At 40.0% G+C, this 19,263-nt stretch overlaps 1 protein-coding gene, 1 long non-coding RNA gene and 1 gene segment (V, D, J or C); 2 read left to right on the top strand and 1 right to left on the bottom strand.

Annotated features, from left to right (window-relative positions):
• LOC120746035 (protein NLRC3-like) overlaps window positions 1-18,362 on the bottom strand; it is a 42,849-nt gene extending 24,487 nt beyond the window's left edge. The window contains exons 1-3 of the mRNA XM_040051246.1: window positions 18,302-18,362; window positions 17,331-17,372; window positions 17,197-17,247 (exon numbers count right to left, since the gene is read on the bottom strand). Of these exons, the coding sequence (XP_039907180.1) occupies window positions 17,197-17,247; window positions 17,331-17,372; window positions 18,302-18,362 (154 nt within the window). The remainder of the gene's footprint in view (window positions 1-17,196; window positions 17,248-17,330; window positions 17,373-18,301) is intronic.
• LOC120746369 lies at window positions 2,721-3,789 on the top strand. The gene is made up of 2 exons (XR_005698835.1): window positions 2,721-3,654; window positions 3,730-3,789. It is a non-coding gene; the product is annotated as an uncharacterized LOC120746369 (long non-coding RNA).
• On the top strand, window positions 9,227-9,861 carry LOC120746367. The segment is given in 2 exon segments: window positions 9,227-9,535; window positions 9,609-9,861. Coding segments are annotated over 2 exon segments (522 nt in total).
• Window positions 18,363-19,263: the final 901 nt, after the last annotated feature.

The following is a 19,263-nucleotide window of genomic DNA, read 5'->3' as shown; positions in this document are numbered from 1 at the left end:
GTATTTTTCAGTTCATTAAAATTAAAACCTAACACTGTGCCAGCTTCTAGCTTTTCTTGCCAGTGTGTAGAACAAACCTGATGACACAGACATCTAGAAAACGTACAAATCAACCGACGTGTGCGTGACTCCTACCTGTAACAGCTAGTGAAGTCAGGTTACAGGTGAGCGAGCCAGTGACAAATCATGCTGGAAGGATGATTATTCTTGTTCCAACATGACTCCACACCCTTGCATAAAGTAAGATCCATGATGACACAGATGAGCGAGTTCAGTGTGGAAAAACTTGACTGGCATGCACAGTCCTGACCTCAACCAGACATACAGCTTTGGGATGAGCAGAGAGCCGAGACTGTGAGCCAGGGCTTCTCATCCAACATTAAAATTCCCATAAACACTTCTAAACCTTTTGGAAAGGCTTCCATTAAGAGTTGAACCTGTTATAGCCTCAAAGGGTGGGCAGACATTATATTAAACCCTATGGATTAAGAATGGAGTGTTACTCAAGTTCATATGTGTATGAAGCAAACTGGGTGAATAATTTTAGTAATATAATGAAGCTTCTCTGTGATTATTGAAGTATTAAGATGATACTTAATGCAGTCTTTTCACCAGCAGATGGGGATAAACCACCATCAATCAATCCTCAAACTCCTAAAAGGAGACTATTCTTATTTTTCTTATTATGTAAATAGTGTCTCCACATTATCTGCAGGATAATAACACAAGGTTTACCTGTGCCATATAAAATTCAAACCAGATTAAACGGAAGACGCTGTAGCCACAGTACCCCATGCTGCCGTAACATAACATGGGAGCTACGTGTGGATGCTTTTCGTGGATTACTCCTCAGCTTTTAACATCATCCTTCCACACAAACTGGTGGTCAAGCTACAAGACCTGGGTATTCCATACAGAACCTGCATGTGGATCAACAGTTTCCTCTCAGACCGTAGACAGAGAGTCAGAGTTGGCCATCACACATCCTCAGCCCTGAGTCTCAGCACTGGCTCACCCCAGGGCTGTGTGCTCAGTCCACTGCTCTACTCTCTCTACACACACGACTGCACTCCTCTCCACCAGAGCAACATCTTTGTGAAGTTTGCAGACGACACCACCGTGGTGGGGCTCATTTCCAGGGGTGAGGAGTCTGCTTACAGAGACGAGGTGGAGCAGCTGTCGTCATGGTGTAAGGCCAATAACCTCCTCCTCAATACTTCAAAGACCAAAGAACTCATAACAGACTTCAGAAGGAAAAAGGCAGAGATCCCACCATTATTCATCAATGGGGACTGTGTAGAAAGGGTGGTAAACTTTCGCTTTCTGGGAGTCAACATGGAGGAGAACCTTTCTTGGAGTGCAAACACCTCTGAGCTCCTGAAAAAGGCCCAACAGAGACTGTACTTCCTGAGAAATCTCGGGAGGAATAACATCACTCAGAGACTGCTGGTGTCCTTCTACGGAGCCACCATTGAGAGTGTACTAAATATTGCATATGCATCTGGTACACTAGCTGCACAGTGGCTCAGAGGAAAGCACTCCAAGGGCTCATTAACACCGTCCAAAGGATCACTGGCTGCCCTCTCCCCATGCTGGAAGATCTACACAAGACCAGCTGTCTTAAAAATGCTCAAAACATTATAAAAGATGCCTCATATCCTGGCCACTCACTGTTTGAACTGTTTCCCTTGGGCAAACGGCACAGAGCAATCAGTGCAAGGACAAATAGACTCAAACGCAGCTTTTATCCAACTGCAATAACACGTCTGAATGCTGCTACAAGAAATGTCCATCACACCACTCTTGCATTAATCTGCGTGCTGACTGAAGTATTTACGTGGGAATGTATATGAATGTTTGCTAATACTTTTCTTATTAGCACTTTAAGTATTTTATTTATTGATTTTATTGAATTTTATTGTTTTATTTCTATTTTCATACTTTTAGGGATGATGCACTGATCAGGGACCACTTTTAATTTAGTTGTACCTGTGGCAATGACAATAAAGACATTCAGATTCTGATTCTAAAAATCCACAGAGAGATCAGCAGAAGAGAGATCACTCTTGGAGGAACGATTATCATATATGTGAAGAACACAAAAAGCAGAGCTGAAACATCTTTTACAAACATGTTATTGTGTTGTTTTATTGTGAAGAAATGTTTTCTATGACACTGTAGTTTACACGCATGGCTAAACAAGCAGTTTTCAGACTTTCACACTGATGATTATTCTTCTTCACGCCTCAGATTCAGTGGAAAAATTACAAGACAGCATCACTTGTTAATCAGCAGCTGTATGATCTTCAGCTGCAGGGTGGTTTGAGGACCCGTTTGAAATCACGTGAGCCTCGTCACATGATTTCAAACAGTACCTTATTAATACTTGTTTGGCCTCTGCTCTGTCACAGCGCCACTTCTCTTCAGATTCAGCTGAAGAAATATCACAATGTTTTTCCTCCAAGCTGCTGCTCTGTGCTGCCTGAGCTCAGGTGAGTGATTTTATTCAAACAAGAACACACCCTCTGTAACAAACGTTGGCATACTAACCTATGTGTGTCTCTGCAGCGCTGTTTACCATGGCCACAGAGCTGATTCAAAATGATTTGACTCTGACCAGGAGAGCTGGAGAAAGTGTCTCCTTCAGCTGTGGGGGAACTGACCAGTGCAGCACTGCAGTTGTATACTGGTACCAGAACAAAGTCAGTGACAAATTCAGAGTGATTGCTGGTATTTACAGACGCACTGGTGCGATCACTTCAGACTACAACCACCCTCAGCAGAATGATTTCTCTGCTGTGGTAAAACAGAACAGCTGGGCGTTGGAGCTCAAAACAGTTAAAGTCATTCATTCAGCCATCTACTACTGCTCCTGTTCTCAGAGTTCCCACAGTGTGAAATCATCCCTGCAGGCTGAACAAAAACCATCAGAGGAACAGCAAGAAACCACAGCTCCGCCTCAGTCTGAGAGAGAAGAGTTAGAGAAATTTTCAGTATTTAAATCAGACAAATGAAAATGTTCATACCATCAAAGGGTAAAATAAGTACTTGTAATCAAGGTTGAGAGGTAACTGGGAGTACTGGAAGTACACATTAAAGGTGGTTAAAGAAAGAAAAAATGTCTCAGACTGGTTCTATGGGAGGTTTTTCCTCCCATATCATTGAGTTGTATGTTGATGATACTAGTGTTTCCACGCATGGTCTAAAATATTTCAGACTACATCAAGTCCCTTTATGTTCCTCAGTTTGTGTTTGAGGGAACAAATATTTTTAGTCTTGAAGTCATCACAGTTTTAAGGAATTTTGTTGACTGACTTCATAGAAAGTGAAGAAAAGATACGACTGAAATAATAAATAAATTCCCCTCTATATTTGAAGGTTAGTGTTTTGCAAACCTCAGTCTCAGTGGAAAACTGCAACACACGCCTTAGCTGTCAGTCAGCAGCAGCACTGACAGCTGCAGCAGTTAATGGGAGGTTGTAGGAGTTGTTAGAAACACGTGGTCCTCGTCTGATCATATAAATTGTCCTTGTTTGGCCTCGTTTCTATCAAAGCATCACTTCTCCTCAGATTCACCAGAGGAAATGTCACTGAACACAACGGTTCACACAATGCTTTTCCTCCCAGCTGCTGCTCTGTGTTGTCTGTGTTTAGGTGAGTTTCAACCCAACAAAAACTACATGTCAGAAACACCATCAAACTGACATTTTTCTCTCTGTGTCTTTGCAGCGCTGGTTACCATGGCTGCAGAGCTGATCCAGAAAGATTTAACTTTGACTGCGACACCTGGCAAAAAAGTCTCCTTCAGCTGTGGAACTTCCCAGTGCAGTGGCAATTAGGGCACGGCCATATTATACCATTCACGGTAATACCGGTATAATGTTAGGCAACGATAGGAAAATGAAATATCGCGATAGAATATGAGTAAAACGCGCATGCGCAGTGCCTTTGTTTTCATACGCACATGGCCGATTGTTGAGTGAAACAGATGAACCAGAATTGGTTTGTAAAAATGGTGCAACTTCAGTGATGTGGAACTGGTTTGGTGTTTGTCCGTCAGATACACGACAAAGCACATTTTTTGCAGAACATGCAAGTGGCCGTCGTTATTGTCGTATTTGTCGGACTAAGATGCTCTTAAATCTGGGCGTAATCTGGGTCCTAAACCCCGTATTCTTCAGGTCAAACGAACACTGCAGCATCACTGAGAGTTAAAAACTGTCTAAATTCTTTCATCTTTAATAAAACGATCAGCATTGCTGCTTTACCAGGTGTAACTATGAAGTTTCCAGGAATCCATGAAAACAAAATTTATTACATTTAACGGAGTTAGAAGTTAGCAGGAAGCTAGCGGAAGTTAGCTCGCTAGTTTCGCTAGTTACCCAAGCATGATATAGCATGTTCTGACTGAGAGATTTCTGAAAAAATTCAAACGTACAGCTCTGCTATCACTTCCAACATAAATGAAGACAGGAAACTAAACAGCAGTGACGTTTGTAGGGTTACTGAAGTTGGGCTAGCTGGTATATAATGATGTGCTACGTGATCGCTAGCGACACAGCTATGTTAGCATAACATAAACAGTGAAGCTGGAGGACGAACACTAACACTTTTCCACTTATAAAAGTTAACGTTAAGGTTCCTGATAGTTAGAGACAAATGCAATCGCATGGCAGGATGCTGTAAACTGACCGAACTTCAGTCAGGAGAACAACTGAGATAATCCATCCACAATACGAGGTTAGTCATTAATATACTGCAACAACATGGGAATAGAGCAGCTGCCAGAGAATTCAACATTAATAAATCAATGGTACAGAAGTGGAGGAAGCAAGAAGAATGAGTTTAATAAAGTTTGATTTATCTGACTGCTTTGTTTCGCTTAATGTGCCTTATAATCCCGTGCACCTTATGGTCCGAAAAATACGTACTGCATACTGCAGTTTAATGTTGCAAAGCACCTCTTTTTAACTTCAGTGGATATTATACATGGTTATGCTCAGGATATGTCAGCTCATTTGTACTGGAAATGCCTTTTGGTTAAACCTTCAGCAAGGAATTTGCATTTGCACTGTTACATTTTTATAAAGTTTAATGTACATAAAAACCAGCTTCTTATTTAAGTGAAAATAAATGGAAGGTTGTCTTTTTTGCGCTAGTAATGTTGTGGAGTTGTATTTTGTCTCGCATCAATTATATCGTCAGTTATATCGTTATCGCAAATTTTCAAATATATATCGTGATAAATATTTTTGGCCATATCGCCCTGCTCTAGAGGCAATTATGTGCACTGGTACCAGAAGAAAGACGCTGATAAGTTCAGAGTGATTCTTCATATTAACATACGCACTGGTGAAGTCAACAGTGACTACAACCATGCTCAGAAAAAAGATTTCTCAGCTGTGAAAAATGAGAACAGCTGTGAGTTGGAGATAAATGCAGTTAGCCTCGTTCATTCAGCCATCTACTACTGCTCCTGTGCTCAAAGCTCTCACAGTGACAAAACGTCCCTGCAGGCTGAACAAAAACCATCAAAGGAACAGCAGCAGACCACAGCTCAGGTTCACACACACACACTGACGCAGGCATCACCTTTGAAACCATAACAACTAGTTTATATTCTATTTATATAAGAAGTAAAAATAATCAAGACCAAAATAAATTCAAGTAGATTCAAAAGATGACACAATTGGGAGTATCAGATAAACGTGTCTTGTGTGTTCACATTCAGGTCAAAAACAGCAGACTGTAAAAATCCACAGAGATTATCTTCTTCTGACAAACATCAAACAGAAGTGTCTATATTTTTTGGAGAAACAATATTCCTCTATGAGAACAGCAACTGAGGGAAAAACCAAAACACCACAACACAGTGATCACAGCTCCAGAAACCAGAAAGCATATGGCTTTGAAAAAAAAAAGAAATGAATGAAAAACAACAGTTTGAATCCAGGATTCTCAAAGTATAGCCAACTGGTCAATCACACCCTTTAGTAACATTATAGTTATGACTGTCATCCTCACAAATGTCAGCCAACGCTAAAAGTTACATCACATCCGCGAGTGCAAGCTGTGCTTTGGTGTCTTTTTGGTCGCTTTGATTGTCCAACTCTTATTTCTGTAACCTTGCACATCTGCACAGAGCATACAGGTTGGTTTCTTTTCCTTTACAGTCATTGCTGTCATGTGCTGGTTCTCTACATTTCCATGAGGACTCCTCATAATAAGCATGCTGAGATTTGAAGACAGTTTGTGACGGAGTTACACCGTCCCGGGCCGCAGACAGCTGATCTGGGCGCATACACGCACCACCACCATTAGTTTCTACAATTACCGTGGCTGCGCGTCTTTTCGTCGACCGGGCAGATAAACAAAAAGGGGTGAGAGGTATATTTTGAGCTGCGCAGAGGGTGGCCAACATATTTTTCCCACTTACCTTTAATAAAGCCGGTCGCGTAGACTCGCTGTGATCGCCGATTATACGAGTGGTTATGCAAGCCGATGGTATGGTGTTCCGGGGTTCAAATAGTGGGTTCGCGCGCACTTGAAAGGTCACGTGAACTGCATTATTTTTGTTTGTTTGTTTTTTTGTTATTGTGAAACACTGTAGGCTGCCTGGAATTGGCCATAAATGTCTGTATATACATATATATGTATTGTAGGAATACAGCTGGAAATAAGCTGAGGGGAAAAGAGTGTTTGGTAAAAAGAAATAATAAAGAGATGACTATTATGACTAGTGGGAGGGGCCATCGGGTATAAAAGAAGGCTGTCAGGCTTTTTTTTTTTTTTTTCCCCCCCGGTGAGATGTTACAGAGAGGGTGACATGCAGACTGTGTTTTGTATATAGATGTTTGTTTTGTGTGGACTTAAGTTAGTTTTCTATTTTCTTTCTAAATAATCTTTTGTGCACCTGGGAGGCCGGCAGAATAAACTATCCACACTGAATGCTTCCTGACTATGCCTGCATTTGTTCGGGAGAAGTTTAGGAGAGGACCCCGCGACACAGTTAAACTACAAAACATGGACCAAGTTTGTATTTTGTCTGAGGAGATTTTTTTTTTTTTTTTTTTTTTTTTTTTTTTTGTCTCTGCCGATGTTTATAATTTTGAACAAACAGAAGAAACCATTTAGCTGGACAGATATTTGTTCTTAGAAACCAGAGGACGTCCAAAGTGCATACTAATATTGTAACACTTGTTGGCTGTTTCTAGGTCCCAAAACATGCTCAGATGGGTCGGCTGGTGCAGTTAAAGTGACTTATTTGCACAGTTTTATCTTTGCAGACCGTTCATTGATTCCAGACAATCGATGTCAGCTGTGTCCGCCAGGCTCTCCTGACACTGCCCCTGAACTCTTGTGCAGCTGAGCCACAGACTACACGCCCACCACAGCAAATGAATCCTGTTACAGTGCTACTCCATCAAAACATTGTTGAGAAGTTTAATTCTGGAGGAAAACTGTCGACCTGCTGTTTGGACAAGAAGAAACTTGTGAAACAAAGGTCAGCTCAGGTAGCTCATCATCTGGAGGCAGAAGTTATGCAGAATATTCAGATTCATGCAGTTTTTACAACATTAATTCATCTCGACTGAACCAAATCATGGAGCTGAATTACACTAAACAGAAATAACAACATGACCGCCGACAGGTGACAAGATTATCTCTTCATCACGGCACCTGTTAGTCGGTAGGATGTATTAAGGAGCAAGTAAACATTTTGTTCTCAAAGTTAATGGTTTAGAAACAGAAAAAAATGGGCGAGTGTAAGGATCTGAGCAAGTTTGACAAAGTAGTGATGGCTAAGTGACTCTAAGACTCTAGACAACCAGGCTTTTGCAAAAATGCAGGGTTTGTGGGGTGTTCCTGCAGTGGTCACTATGCATTTAAAGTGGTCCAAAGAAGAAACAGTGGTGAACCAGTAACTGAGCATCTGTGGGATCTACGGGACAAACAAGTGTGATCCATGGAGGTCCTTCCTCACAACTTACAAGACTTCAAGGATCTGTTGCTAACATCTCAGTGCCAGATATCACAGCACATCTTCAGGGGTCGAGTGGAATCCATGCCTCAGGAGTGTTTTGGCAGCAAAAGAGGGACCAACACAAAATCAGGCAGAGTCATAATGTTACGTCTGATCGGTGAATGACACTGCTTTACCTCAGCTGCCACATTCAACATCAGACAGGTTTTTGTACTGGTCTGTGTCACTGTGTGAGGAGACAGGATCTTTGGCTCTGGAGCTAAACTGTATGTAACAGGTAAGAACAAATGAATTCATTTTCCTTACGACTTTCAAAATGACAATTTGTTCAATAGCCAGTTTCTGTTAAGTTCGACTTTAAACATGTTTCTGTAAAGGTCGAAAAAAAAACTGTGAATCTCACTGTATATGTGAGGTATTCATTCTTTTCTGGGGGGTTTTCAGCGTGAAAAGTCCTAAAAGTCTGATGTGTGCAGGGTTACAACTAATCCTTATCTAAGAAATTTCAACACCTTTTTATTTATTTTTATATTTGTTTGTAAGCTCAAAAAGATGACAGATTCACTGGGATTTGTGAAAGAAAATCATTAAAATTAAACGTGGACATATTTACAGTAAGTCATAAGCTTATAAATAAAATGTTATCCATATTTGAACCTTAAGACACATGAAATTACTGTAATATGTATATACTAACCTTTTATATTTTAAGAGATTATAGATGCCAAATATAAAATCATTATGAAAAAAATAATACAATTAAATTCTGACATATTATAAAAACTGATATACAAATATTCACATCGTATATATGAAATCTTATTTGCAACAGTTTTAGAATAATTACAAACTATATGCTTCAAATATATACGGAAAGAATAATGTATGAAGTACATTATGGTTTATATCAATACTGCTGCCATGATATGTGAAGGATGTGATTTATTTTTACATCTATAGATGTGTTACATTGTATTGTTATAATTTAAAATTGTGATAAGAGACGTAAAGGACAAAGGAGTTAATTGTATTAAATATTGTGTGTTAATGAAATCAGTTTAACTTTGATAAATATAATTCTGCCTTTAATATTTAATATTACATTGTACATTATAACAATAAATCATCTGAATATTGTTAAGTGTTTAAAATGAGCCATTACACGGCCGATGGGTAGTTTGGTGATTATGAAGCTTCTCAGGTCACACTGAGTGAAATTCTGTGTCTGCTGTCAAACTTCAGATATGCCAGTAGCAAAGCCCTCGGTGACAGTGTACCAAGCAGCATCCAGTGATCATCTGGAGGAGAAGAGATCCCTGCTGTGTGTGGCCTCACAAATGGTTCCTCCTATGGTCAAGATCACCTGGAAAAGCCAGAAGCAGGACGGATCTCCGCTGGCGGCGCCCCCTGGTGACACAGAACAGCTGGACATCATAGAGTCCGATTACACTGCCAGCATCTTGTTGATCCATCAGCAAGACGAGAACTCGCATACATATGGCTGTTCTGTCACACACGAGGGGGGGACGGTGGAGGGTCAAATAGAGGAAGGTAATGAAAGTTTGTTGCCTTTTCAGCATGAAATTAGCTACGCAGCTACTCAAATGTGACTTTTCTGTTTCAGGAGTTTCTCAAAGTCCACCAAAAGAACTTCCACCAGATACACTTTCCACCAATCAAACTTTAACAGAAGGTCCATCATCAGAACATCCCGTGTCTCAAAAACAAGTAAAAACTGCTCTGCCTGGTGTACACGGTGCTGATCACGAAGAGTCTGGTGTACTGCTGTGGAGTCTCTCTGCTCAGGCTCATCAGACGCAGCCGCAAACACGCAGCTGACTGACTGTTTCTTTCTTCTTGGCTTATCGCTTTTCATATCGTTATCACTCAGGATTTAGAAAAGTCTGTAACAGTGCAGCATTTTGGTTGTTTTTTTACTTTCTTTTTTATTTCAATATTAAAAAAAGAGCTGAAACAGAAAAGGCTGAATTATTAGCTCCCTAGTAGATGATTCATCATTTATAGCATTTGTTTAATTAAAACAAAGTGTTGCCTGCTCTTCAAAGTATTTCTCTGCAATATTCCGAATAAAGCAAACAAAAAAATCTTGCTTGTTTGAGTTTAATTTTGTAGAAAACTGCGAGAAACAGCAGCACTCCCAATATATGCTGATAGGCAACGAGCAGTGGTAAAAGAAGAACAAATGTTTAATGAGATACAAACAGGATTTTAAAGACGATGAGAACATGAAACCATAAATCTGTTAGATAAAAAACATGCAGGTGTGTCTGAGCCTTATTTTTAGTTCACTATCATTGGGATTGCATAGTCATCACATGATGTGATATCATAGTGTGGAAGTAAATGTTCAAAATCATAATGTTCCCTCACAAAATCACAAATTCCTTCCAGATGCAATAAAAATGTTAAACACAATGACCCAATATTTATTTGAATATGAAATTATAAATGTTAAAATAAATTAAAATTAGAGTTCACCTTGATTGGTTTCATTTTGTAGGACATATTTAGCAGATGCATTTGTGAACTCTCACCAATGTGTTTATGTCATTCAACAACAATTAGTTCTATGACCTAAAATATTATTTAACATGTTCTCCATGATTCGAAGCAGATATAACTATGAAAGCAAACTCCAGTTTTAAGCTCTGTCCTCTTTCAGACATTGCAAATCAAATGTTTCTTTATACAGATAGTGTGGTTTTCTTATTAAAGGAAACAGAATAAAAACTGTCTAACTAAAGGAACCAAACTATCAGGAACCCGTGGATGTTGTTTTCTGGACTCAGTCTTAAAAACGATATCATCTTTACACCAACTTAGGTTGAAGATGTAACAGAATTCATCTTTATAGAGACTTGAAACCCTGTTTACCCACTGATATATTTTTGAGATGTCAAAACAGTTCACAGAAAAAAAAGCTGAATTGGGGTTGTTCTAAAGAAAAGCACATTTTTGCAAATCAATTTGATTGATATTTTTTTTCTGTTGTGAGATGGTTGTGATCAGACACATATATCTATATATCAGTTATGTAAATTATGTGTCATTGTGTGTTCCATGTGAGATTGTTTAAAGCCTCTGAACAATGTCATGATATCAGTGCAGCTGTTAGCGCTGCGACACCATAGCAGCGTCCTTTAGCTTTTAAAACTAACATGGATCGCTTTTCAACTTTTAACTGAATCTCTTTCAAACAGCTTAAAGTCTGTCAAATTGTTCTAGTTTTTAAACATTTTCCTTTTATTTGAATTACCCTGAATACTGTATTTACTTTTTCTACTAAACATTCTGTATTAATTTCATCAATCGTACTTCTATTTTGTTGTTAACTTTTGAAAATGACTAAAACTGAAGTATTCTGGTAGTTAAGGGGACAGATGGTCCTGACTAAGAGTCAAGACTACACTACAATGAATTCAAACACCTGACTTTGTTAAAGCTGCGCAGTAAAAATAAATATACTTTAAACAAGCGGCAGAAAACACCAAATGTTGATGAAATATTTCTTGATGCTGACATCTAATTTTCCACCATGAGCTAAATACTGAAAGCCCTGATTCCAAATTTATCATTGTTTCATTTAATGTGTTTAGGTGGAGCAAGTAAAAACATGATCAAGTGGAAGTGAAATAAAAACATGTGAGGTGAACCGCTGGTGTTTGTTTCGAGAAGAACAATAAGTTGTTTGTTTCAGCGGTTTCTAAGTCTGTCTCTGTGTGGTTTGTCTTCTCATACGAGCAGGATGTCCGAGACCTCAGCGCTGAACTGTTCTCATGCGATCACTTCATAAACTTTAAATTCCTATAATACTGTTTAACTGTGATTTCTTCCATATTCTTTGCATGAATGGTGCTATTTGCACCAAAAATCTCTCACATATACTTTTAAGTTGTGTTCGTCATTACTGACCACTAAAGTCGAACCTGCATTCGGGTGAATAAACACGTGACCTCGTCTTGAATGTAACACTAGTGTAGCTCAGATTAACCTTAATGCTGGTTTGTGCAGCTAACCTAAAATTCATCCTAATAACTGATTTTAATAAACACCAGCTTAGATGTTGTAGGACCAACATTATTAAAAACCAGTTTGTGTTCCCTGTATTGGTTTTGTAGGATGCAGCTGACCTCACTTCTAATGTTTGGTGAAAAAAAAAAAAAAACCTAAACAAACAAAACTTTATTCGATTTCATCATTATAGCACACGGAGTCACTGCAGTGAAGGGGTCTGAATACTTTCTGGAATTATTGTGCAACTGTGGCTGTTGCTGTAACTGTCACTGTGACATTAAAGTGAAAACCCCCAACTCGCACAGAAACCCACACAGCCCAGCTGCTGCACAAAGGGAAGCTCTGATTGGCTGTTGACTTTCTTTTCTGTCCTAATAACCGCTGAGAACAGATCCATATCTGCTGCTGCACCCCTCTATCTCATTCTTTTCCACTGAGCGCTCCACCCACTCAGAGCTGAACTGACCCCGTCTGACCCACCTGCTACATCATTTACTTTTTATTATTCTTTTGCTCTTTGTTAATGACTGACAAGGTTTTGCTACATTAAATAAATCGATGGCACAAAGCTTGTATTGAATCAGCTGTTTTGGACGATTTCAAGCTTGATTTGAAAAAACCTTTAGAACTTTTAATCCAACCATCAGAGCAACGTGTTAGCAGCTTCAAATTAAGAAGCAACACAGATCATTACAGTTACTTTTTCTTAATGAAATTACACAACAAAAAATATTCAATTACAATTAATTTTTTGCGTGTGTGTATGTGTGTGTCTGTGCATGGTAGTGAACATAGCTGGACTGGCCATCGGGCATACCGGGCATTTGCCAGGTGGGCCACTGGCGATTTTTTGTTTTTATGGGCCGATGGATTTTTTTTTTTTTTTTTTTTTTTTAGGAAGGGTATATATAATGAAAGGTGTTAGATTGGCCAATTGGTCATGATCGACTGTGGGCTGGACCAATTACAGCCGAGGAGGCCGAATGCACCCGCCCCTTGTTTAGCAATCACGTGATGTTCGCGCATTGCATGCCGGGAACTCGTGGCAAAACAATCCAAGTACCGCATCAAACGCAAGCATTTGCAGCACCGCAAAACGTTCATTCTCCGGTTCCAATACCTTCTTGTTTTTCTTTGCCGCACAAAAAGGAATGTACAAAACAAAAGGAGAACAATGCCGGTCCGTACAAAGACAGACTTGATGAAAAGTCAAAGAAAAGATACGAGGAAAAAATCAAAGGTGTGAAAGGGTTAGACCCTTACAAGCACACAGAGGGACAAAAGACATTAGCGTGCTGCCCCACTTTCACCACGCTCATATTTATAATTATACGGTTCTTGGAGTGAGTGCATACACTCATGAAGTTTAGTAACTTCAGGTCACTGCAACAAGCCCAGGTACAGTTTACCGACGGATGGGTACAGGACCTTGAAATGCACCGTGTAGAACGAAAGACCATTGTACGAACAAAGGTAAGTTTACCAGTCTCAGAAATCGTCTTCATAAATACACATTCGTTAACCGTTTATTAATAGAACCTTTGAGCTCAACGGTAATTAATTAGTAGTGGAAATAATTTCTGGTTCATTACAGAAATGTAGCAGTGACAATAATATTGTATGCTGTAATCGCACTGGACAATTAGTGATACAAAACAACTGTTTTATCTGTGAATAAAAGTACATGTTTTGTCAATGTACCATGGTAATAACAGAAGTGAAACGCAATATTGTGTCAGGACAATTTACTATTTATGCACAATAAACAAGGAGCATAGCGCGACAATTTCTGTTCAGCGCCAGACTTGCTTGTAACCTATATCACCAATTATGTTAAGAAAAATGACGCATTAACTACTACAAACACTGACCTTTGTGGGAATGCTTGGAGCCGACTAACATGTGAGCTGGAGTGTTCTGGGACGTTATATTTGGTATATCCAGACCATCCGTCGGCTCTTACTTCGGAAACCTGGCTTAAAAACCTTTCTCTTCAACGACGTAATCCGATTAAAAAAAAACAATCGGCTTCCCGTGGCTGTCATGCGACCGGCTGTTGCAGTTAATAATACAACAGCTTCTTGCCACTTTTTTGTGTTTCTTTTTATCGCTGTGTAACTGAGTCAATTGAAAGCCTGCGTGCGCTAGTACCTCTTGCCACAAGTTCCCAGAATCCTTTGCGGTTTTACCCCTGAATGACGTCACATTTTCAATCTTTATCCTGGTGGGCCGGTCTCTAGTCAAAATGCCCCGGGCCGATTTTTTGTCCCAGTCCAGCCTTGGTAGTTGAAACCTAAAATATGTAATCAAAAAACCCTGAATTATACCATGAGACGTTATCTATCCAAATACACTGAGCTTTAAAACTTCTAACTCTATATCTTTGTACTTTATATTTTTGAGCATGGAAACTAATCAAACATTTTGCAGTCCAGACAGCAGGTGCTGCTTCTGGGCCAAGTTTAAATTTATTTCTGGATGACTTATAAGCATGAGTAACCTCTCCCCAGTGTCCTGTGCACTGTCTGCAGCGTGATTGTATGTTGCAAAAGAGTCTTTACTTCCCTCCAGTGGTCACACTGAGTCACAACGAAGCTTATGTGTCTCACAAGATTATTGATTATTAAACGGGTCATTCATCTCAAATCAACACCGGTCTTCTACTCAACCATCTCAAATTTACATCAAAATGTTGTGACACAAAGTTTGAACATGTATAATGGTTGCTGACAAATTTTAGATTCATAAATCCAATTAGTTTCAGGATATAGGACTTGGCGGAGGACTTTTTAAAGAAAGGTTCTTTTCAGGTCTTTTTTTATTTTTGCACACTGAATCTAAGGCAATGTTTAAACATCGATATCTCAAAGGCTGTTTAAAATAAAAAGTTCTATACTTATCAGACTCTTCTAGGACAAAAGGGCTCAAAATGGTAGGAGTAGGTCTTGAAAACATTAAGTACGCACAAATATGGGATTTTAAAGGACTACTTGATACGCTAATAGAGAGACATGTGATGCATTTGTCTGAAATACACAATTACAGATCCTGATGGTTGATGGTAACAATGACTAGTGAAAATTTCAGGCTTGTCATTTAACCATTTTTTTTTAGATATTCATGTGAAAAAAATGGTTTGAAAGTGAGTTGGAACATTTTTTAACGTATTTGTTATATGAAGCTAAAAATTCACAACACTTAGTATATGTGTTGAAACTTGTAACATAAAATATTTATGCTAATTAGAGGCAATCGTGGCTCAAGAGTTGGGCGTTCGTCTTGTATTTGGAAAAGTTGCTGGTTCGAGCCCCGGCTCCGACAGTCTCGGTCGTTGTGTCCTTCACCCGTTACCTACTGGTGGTGGTCAGAGGGCCCGGTGGCGCCAGTGTCCGGCAGCCTCGCCTCTGTCAGTACGCCCCAGGGCGGCTGTGGCTACAATGTAGCTTGCCATCACCAGTGTGTGAATGGGTGGATGATTGTGTATAGTGTTAAAGCGCTTTGGGGTCCTTAGGACCAAGTTAAAGCGCTATACAAATACAGACCATTTACCATAGAGCTGGCTGAGCAGAAAATTTTCTAGAAAATGGCTGATTTGAGATGGAATGACCCAAATTTATTAGACTATTTTATTGCATAAACCAGTGCAAATTGCATCTTGTGGACATCGGCTTTTGCCAGCTGATTGAGTAGGGCTATGATGTGACTAAGCCTCTTGTTACAAGCGATGGCGGGGACTCAAGTGCAGAGCAGAGTTCAGTTCCAAAAACAGAGTTTATTTACACAATCACCAGGTGCAGAATATATACACTGGGGAAATTCAGGGTTCCTAGGGTCCAGGGGGAAAATCAGGGAAGGGGTAGCTCTCTCGCACACGCTCTCTTCGTCACACACATCCACACAGCAGGTAGGTTATGGTCTGGGAAAACTATTTACAAAGAGATAGGTTACGCAGAATCGCAGAGTTACACACGAAAATTTCATTGATACTAGAGGCTCACTAACGTGTCTCGCACAATCATCCAGCGATGAGGCTGTCTGCGTCTCGGCCTTAAATGGCAAACACATAATGGCGGCCTGATGGACAACAGGTATGGTCCAAGGGCGGGGGCCTGCAGTGAGCGCCGCCAAGGCGGAGAGGCAAGAGAAAGAAAGAGTAAACAAAGCACATGTAGCCTTGCGGGGCTGGGCGGGCAGACACCGGGACCATGACACCTCAAAGACTTTAAGTTACAAGTACTACAGATCATTAATTGTTTATTTATAGATTTAGAAGCAATGCCACCACAGCTATCCTCCCGTGATTAAACTGATTTCAAAGGTTTTTTTTTGATTATTTACTTTACAATCAGCACAGTGGCACGATGGCTAGCACTGTTGCTGTACAGCAAGAAGGTCCTAGTTTAATTCCACCATCAGGCCGGGGTCTTTCTGTGTGGAGTTTGCATGTTCTCCCCGGTACTCCGGCTTCCTCCCACCATCCAAAGACATGCAGTTTGTGGGGATAGGTTAATTGGTAAATGGCCTGTATTGTAGTCCCTAAGGACCCCAAAGTGCTTTACACTACATTCAGTCATCCACCCATTCACACACATTCACACACTGGTGATGGCAAGCTACTGCGACAGAACTGGCGACCTGTCCACCGAGTACCCTGCCTCTTTGCCCTATGACAGCGGGGATAGGCTCCACTGCCCCGCCCCCGCGACCCTGAAAAGGAGAAGCAATTGACACCCCTTTCTCAACGAGAAATTTGGGCTTAGGTGAGCCTGAGTGCTGAAGATATCTACCTATTCGGAACCATGGTAAACAGGGTAAATAAGGTTTGGTTATCCCTAATTTATGTTGGGTTTCCATCATTAAACTCTAGTGGACAAAATCTGCTAGCATTGTTTGCTAGTCAGTCACAGATCATCTACTTTGGAAGTCTGGGAAACTGAGAAATTGTTCAACTCATATAGCAGATTAACTAAAGATTGTTTGACTGGAGTTGAAAACTGTTTGTGGTTAGATATGGGCAGACTCACCTTTTCACACAGAAGCAAGTTAGTGAATTGTGGAAGGTGAGAAAGGTTTAGAATTAAATCAGCTATTTCGTCTCCCCCCTTTTTTATTACATATATTACAGTTATATTATCAGTCTTAGCGTAGTATGATTTAGTACCATAATGAACACATACCTGTGGCATTAGCTGGTTGATCCTGCAGCAGAATTTGGGGAAATGGTTGTCCTGTTGAAAACCAATAATGGATTCATTTTCATTATTGTTTTAAAACAACAGGTACAGCCTTATATTTCCTCTAAATAGCAGACCTTCATTCCTTTTGATCTTCTTTAAAATCTTCTTTGTCACCGCTGCAGTCTTTTGTATCGTACATCTGCACCATCAGGTCCACTGTGTCCAGTCTGTCTGCGTTCTCCAGTCGACTCTTTTTGATTGGCTTGAAGCCATCCCTTGACTCAGTAACATTTTGCAGACACCACTTGAAGTTTTTCAGCTCTTCAGTTCCCAAAGTCTCCAGAGTTTCCCACAGCCATTCCCTTTAAAAGCCCGTCTGTCTTTTTTATCTGATAAAGTAAGAGAACGTTTTTGATAATTCGTACACTAAACAATGAACAAGAAGAGTCGTTTTATAAAATCTCACCAACATCTGAGTTGTTAACAGAAAAAAACAAAACACAATAGACTGGTCAAACACAACAGATAATATACGGCTTTTAAACCATAAAATCAACATTTTTGTGCGACTAACATCAAATTTAATCAAATTTTAATTTTTTGTAATTTGCAGTAACCTTGAATCTTGTCATTTTGGACAGTCTTCTTAAAAAAGGACAGTCGAATTTTTAGGTCAGTGTTCTGCTTAGAGGTCCAAGTGACCTGAGTTTACTCTTTGCTGCTTGGTCTTTGTCATCCTGCCTGTGACTTTGTTATCAGAGTGCAGTCTGTTGATCCCTGAGGCTGACAAAACTACCCAATTTTTTTTTCTCAAGGTGTCTCTACATTAGAGGTAACATTTACTGTGCATTTATCTTCTGTGTTAAATTATATGCCAAGCATGAATGTGGTGTCAAACGTGATGTTGTACGCTGAGGTGGATAGGTGTTTTCTAAAATGAAGAAGAGACAGAATAATGACTTGTTCAGGTTCAAATCAGGATGCTTCCCTTTGCTGTGGCTGTAATGTGACGTTTACCTCAGAGTCTGCTTATCAGGAACAAAAGAGGAAATAACTTTTTTTTAATATAAGAAAAGGAACTGAAACAGGATGAAGCATGACTTACAGCACTGCTGTTCAACACTGGACAGATCAATCTGCCAGGGCCCAGCCTGATCCTGATCCATGACATGTTTACAACCAAGGATCTGAAGACTGAAGAGAGATCATCCAATTTTAATGAATTATTAACTGTGCATGGTTAATATCTCTATAAAGAAGTGTTTCATGTAAAGTGAGGAAAGCAGATTTATGAGTCACACCTTTACTTCAGCCTTTTAATCACAGACGCTCTGTTGATTTACAGTTCTGTGGTTTTACTGTTTCTAGTATTTCAGTGACTTACTTTAAAGGTGCAGAGGATTCTTGTTCAGGTATGCTTGTTGTTTCAGGCATCAGTTCATGTTTAGATTCAGGTTCAATTTTAGTACAGTCTTGTGTTTGATTCACTCCACAAAAACAGTGAGGAGGACAAAACTGGAAAGGGAGGCGCTTTTCGAGTAATAAACACAGGTAACTCCAAGTACAAGTCAGTCGTTAGAGATCTGCAGCTGGGCCCAGGTCTGGCAGAATACAGTGTGTACCGCTGCTCTGAACTATAATGCGACACACACACACACACAACACACACACACACACACACACACACACACACACACACACACACAGTTTTGAGTGTGAATAGTACCTCTGTACCTCACCTCTGAGCTTTGGTCTGGCTCTCATGTTCCCCACACAGAGTGGTTTTAGAGGGAGGGACTCCCTCCTCTCTGTCCTCACACTGATCCATGCTGCTGAATTCACATCAGCTCACACACACTTTCTACCTTCACCTGCAGAGGAAACAAAGTAAGCAGAGCAAGCGCTTAATTCATCATTTATACATATTACACCTCAATATGTCATTTATAAACATACAATTTACAGCTATCACTGCATGTGATAATCATAACCATATTCAGAATAACATCATTTTGAAGGTCGCGGACGACACTGCAGTGATCGGTTGCATCACTGGAGGAGACGAGG

Source organism: Simochromis diagramma, unplaced genomic scaffold (genome assembly GCF_900408965.1).
Source record: "Simochromis diagramma unplaced genomic scaffold, fSimDia1.1 OVJJ01000107.1, whole genome shotgun sequence".
Taxonomy (NCBI): Eukaryota; Metazoa; Chordata; class Actinopteri; order Cichliformes; family Cichlidae; genus Simochromis; species Simochromis diagramma.
This window is presented reverse-complemented; position numbering and strand designations above follow the sequence as displayed.